The 4,930-nt window shown below is 29.2% G+C and overlaps 1 protein-coding gene across 1 annotated transcript; it reads left to right on the forward strand.

Annotated features, from left to right (window-relative positions):
• Positions 1-1,216: 1,216 nt before the first annotated feature.
• LOC114756739 (LRR receptor-like serine/threonine-protein kinase EFR) lies at positions 1,217-4,474 on the forward strand. Its single transcript, XM_028945671.1, has 2 exons — positions 1,217-1,823; positions 4,221-4,474. Exons 1-2 carry the CDS (start codon positions 1,217-1,219, stop codon positions 4,418-4,420), a joined length of 807 nt encoding a protein of 268 aa, XP_028801504.1. The 3' UTR covers positions 4,421-4,474.
• The last annotated feature ends 456 nt before the right edge of the window (positions 4,475-4,930 follow it).

Here is a 4,930-nt window from a genome sequence, read left to right on the forward strand (position 1 = left end):
GGTGTACTTACAAGTCAAGCGCTCCATGTACCAATGCATACGTACAATCAATTAAAGTTTGTAGACTTTTGATAGATATTTTGTTCATGCGTGCTTCTTCCCACTAGTAATTATGATCTTTTTTCCTCTGTATATGGCCTACAAGACTGACCATAAATGAAATAATGCAATGGAAATGAAAATGTGGTTCAGGAAGTGGAATTATACTCTCTCATTACTAACGTATTTATGGGGTCAATTCATCAACTTGTCTTTGGGGATAACTTTAATCTTTGGAATGCCAATTTCATTTATGCTCAACTCTTTGTTGGTATTAACTGGAATATATTTTGGTTTAGTGGTTTGTCAATATCTTTGTTTGGCTAGTCTTAAAGAAATTCAGATGTTATTTACACTTAGCTGTTATTTATAAACTTATTTTTGTGGATGTATTTTCATTTTGAAAATTCTCTAATTAAAATAAATTGAAGGCTGCTTTTAATAAAATAGATGATACACTAGTTGAAAATTGCAAATTGAGACTACATCAAAATTAACATTTTAAAAAAAGGGATAAGGTGATTAAATACTCTAAAAGTATTCATGAAAAAACAACCAGCATCTGAATTTTTTTTTTGGCTTTTATCTGCCATTATATAAATTTTTTATCTGTTATTTATAAATATATGTATTATAACATGTCGTTCAGATCTGAGTTATTAGGTGTAACAAAATAATCTTTAAGTTTCCATCCTGGAGCGTGTAATCTTGGCAAATACCGTTTTTAATTATACAATTTAATTTACTGTATGTGTCTTGAAATATTATCGAGCAAAAAAAATGTTTATAGAAATATTAAAGCCACACAAGACAAACAGAAGAGAATATAAATCAATTTTAAACGAAGTACAATACAAAAAAGTAAAAAGCTTTTATTATTTGGAGGTCTGTAATTAATCACAATCACGCAATATATTTTATTTTAGTGTTCACTTTTTTATGGTTATTTTTTATGTAGTCACAAGAGATGTCATTTTGCAATTTGAAATTTAACGTCCTGCCTTGACTTTGATTTAGAATTGGAGAAGTATAAATGGAGGTGTTTGTTAATTGCTGGATGCACAACACTTGCAAATTTGATAAGTCTGCTGTGCAAAACATGGAAAAACCTCTTCCCTTTGTTTTCCTTTTCTTTCTTCATTGCTTCATGTCCTGCTTAGCTTGGAGTCAAACAAACATGACTACCGACATATCTGCACTTCTTTCCTTTAAATCCTATATCACTTTGGATCCATACAATTTCTTAGCTAATTGGTCTGTCTCTTCTTCTCCTTGTAGTTGGGCTGGTGTCACCTGCAATACTCGTCATGGAAGGGTCCATTCCTTGATTCTTGGTGGCATGGATCTTAAGGGTAGCATATCTCCACAACTAGGAAATCTCTCCTTTCTAGTTGATCTTGATCTCAGTAAAAACAACTTTCATGGTCAAATTCCTCAAGACTTGGTTCAATTACGTCGATTGAGACTGTTCAACTTGAGCTATAATGACTTTCACGGACAAGTTCCAACATGGATAGGAGATTTATCTATGCTTGAGCAGTTGAGTTTTCGAAATAACAGTCTCAATGGGTTTATTCCATTATCTCTATTCAATCTATCAAGGTTGGAGACTTTGGATTGGAACTCTAATATCATTGAAGGTACCATTCCACCTGAGATAGGAAGTCTAAAGCACTTGAAGAATTTACAACTTTCAAGGAACAAACTTTCAGGAGCAATTCCCCAAACAATTTCCAACTTATCTTCACTTGAACTGCTATGGTTGTCTTATAATAGTTTGTCAGGTATGTTTGGATTAATTTTTATATTTATATTTGTGTTTGCTCAAAACTAGTCTATTTATTCATCTGGATATAAACTCTCAATAATCATGTGTTTGGGTGCGTTGAATGTGGTTGTTCTTTAATGATCCTTCGTTCTCAAAATTGAAGTTAATTATTTATAAAGTAAGGTGATAAAGCATAGAATTCAAGTTTTCATTATTAATATTGAATAACTCAGTTCTAATATTGATTTTTTTTTTGTCAATCTATGCAAATTATATCATTGTGAAAGAAAAATTTGTTTAAATTCTTAGGTATTACTTAGGTCATGACGTTTTAGAAGATATAGAATGGGTTTTATTTGTCATTACATACCAAACGGTTCTTGAGGATACTCCAAAAATGCGACTCCCGCATTTTTTTTTTAGCATTTTATATCGATGAGAATTTTTTTTTTCAATTTGTGAAATAAAAAGCTATGGCGAGTTGAATTTTAGAAGTTTAAAATAGTTAAGACGTGCTTTATGGCGATCCGTTATTCGCTACGTGCTTTGAACATGGCACCAACTGGGATTCCTTCTTTCTACTTTTTTGGTATTTTTCATTTCCCCCCATATTTTCTTTTCAATGGCAAGTTTTTTGGTTTTCTTTTGTTATAGACAATCCACTAGAATTTAATAAACACACATAATTATCATGCTTAGAGTGTGTAAAATTCGCAAATACCATTTTTACTGTATGTTAATTGAAATTTTAAAAGGGCCCCATACACCACTACCTAGGGTCACAAGGAATTAAAATGCTGGAGTATTTCTTACTTTATTAATGATATTTCTATCTTGGGTCATTTGTAATTAGCTGTTTATATTTAGGGATATCCTTATAATCTGAATAGTCTGTTTATTTATATATTTATTTTAGCTTCTCAAACTTTGAAAAAAATAATAACTTTAGATGTATTGAAAAAAAATATAGCACACCACTCTAATTAATTTTAATTTGATGTAATCACGAGAGATGTCATTTTCCCAGTTTGAAATTGAGTTTGCACTCCTTGACTTTGATTCGGGATTGGAGAAATATAAAATGACGTGTCTATTAATTTTTGGATGCTCGACACTTACAAATTGAATTTTCTATTTTTATCTTAATTATAACAGTTTGTTAGGTATGTTTTGAATGATTCTGGGTTGTCTTCATTTTTTTTTAGTTGTTGTTATATTTTTGTGCATTTCTTATTGTTTTTTTCCATCATTTTTCTATTCTTCTTAAAAGAATAAAAAACAATTTGTCATCCCAATTTTGAGATGGTTAGTAACCCTATACCATAGGGAAAAAGACTATTGTTATAATATTAGTCTGACGAGATCTTTTAAGGCCTATTATCAATCTTTGAAAACGATATTTATTATTATCATGCTATTACAAACTTTTTGAAGTTTTTTTAATTAAAAAAAAAGAGTAAGCCTTACCAGCAACATGTTTGGAAAATGGAACATTTAATTTTAATTTGGATAATATAACATATTAATTTTATGATATATTATTCACTTTTATTTTAAATAAGTTTGTAGAAACAAAAATTATTTTTTTGGAGTCTCCCAAAAAATATGTGCTTTGAAAGAAATGATGAATGGCGTAAATCTGAAAAAATAACAAAAAAAATTTAAATTAATCAAAATTACAGAAAAATAAACTGAACTGAAACATAAAACAGTGTAATGAATCCCCATATCCAAAATATTTATTCTATGTTATTACCTAAGCTGAAATGAAAGGGTTATTTCTATTTTGAAAATAAGTATTGTTGTGTTTATTATTTAAATGTACTAATGTTATTTCTCATATAAGAGCGCAAGTCTTACTATGTGTTTTCAAAAATGCAAATATGTCTCATGTACATAATATTTTTGTCAACTACACCAACGATCTTGAACTGTCCCTATATAGGACTTAGCTAGCTAGTGACAAATTTAATTTTTGAAAATAATTATATTTCTTAACACTGTCAGCTTAGCTTTGTAAGGTTATATCTTATCCTTGAGTATATTTTCAAAATTGTTTTCAATAAAAATGCAGACATAAAATGCAACACTTGATTGACAAATATAAATATGAATTAAAAATACATACTTTAAAAAAATCTTCCATATGCATGGTCAAACCCAACAGCAAGAAAAAAAAAAACCTAAAAAAATCCACACTCTTAACTTCTCTTTCATTTACTTTCTAGTATTTAACTTAAATTAATTGTTGATTATGTCTTTCAATATTTATACAGTGAAATAATAATTTTTGCTATGCATATTAATTATTTCAACAGCGGATTATTTGATCATTTTATTATGACATATGATAGTTAATGCGCATGCTATGAAAGTTGATATTGACATATTGTTTATCATTTAATATTGGAAGGAGCCATTCCAAATGAAATTGGTGATCTTCAACAGCTTCATACAATATATCTTGGAAGTAATCAGCTTTCAAGCACTATACCAACCTCCATATTTAATAGTTCAGTGCGACAATACATTTCACTTGATATCAATAATTATCTGGGAGTCTGCCAACAAATGTGTGTTCTGGGCTTCCAAAACTCAAATTATTTTATGTGAATGGAAATGATTTGTCTGGCAAAATACCCTCCATTTGGCATCAATGCAAGGAATTGGTAGAGTTACATTGGGGATAACAAATTCAATGGAGGAGACATACCAACTGACATTGGAAATTTGACCAAACTTGAGTGGCTATATCTTAGCAGCAGCAACTTGCAAGGTAAGAGCTTTAATTATGCGGTTGTCTAAAATTTTGTTTTTACTATTTTGATAAGTCATTAATTTAATTTAAATATTAAAAAATTTAGTCAATAATAATTTTGCTAGATTAATTTTAAAGACATGGAACTTGATGCTTTCTTTTAATCTCAAACTGGATATGCTTTCTTTTATATATAATTTAATTTTCACACATGTCAAAACATGAAATAAAATATTTAAACTGAACAAAAATAAATTAATCAAAATTTGTAATTAACTTTCATGTGGTGTGGCATTCCTTCCGTGTCGGTTATTTTCCCCTCCATTTTGTTGTTGGCGGCTATTTTTTAAAAATAAATCTGGTTC

This window comes from Neltuma alba, unplaced genomic scaffold (assembly GCF_004799145.2).
Source record: "Neltuma alba isolate B1F8T4 unplaced genomic scaffold, ASM479914v2 tig00010467_pilon, whole genome shotgun sequence".
Classification (NCBI taxonomy): Eukaryota; Viridiplantae; Streptophyta; class Magnoliopsida; order Fabales; family Fabaceae; genus Neltuma; species Neltuma alba.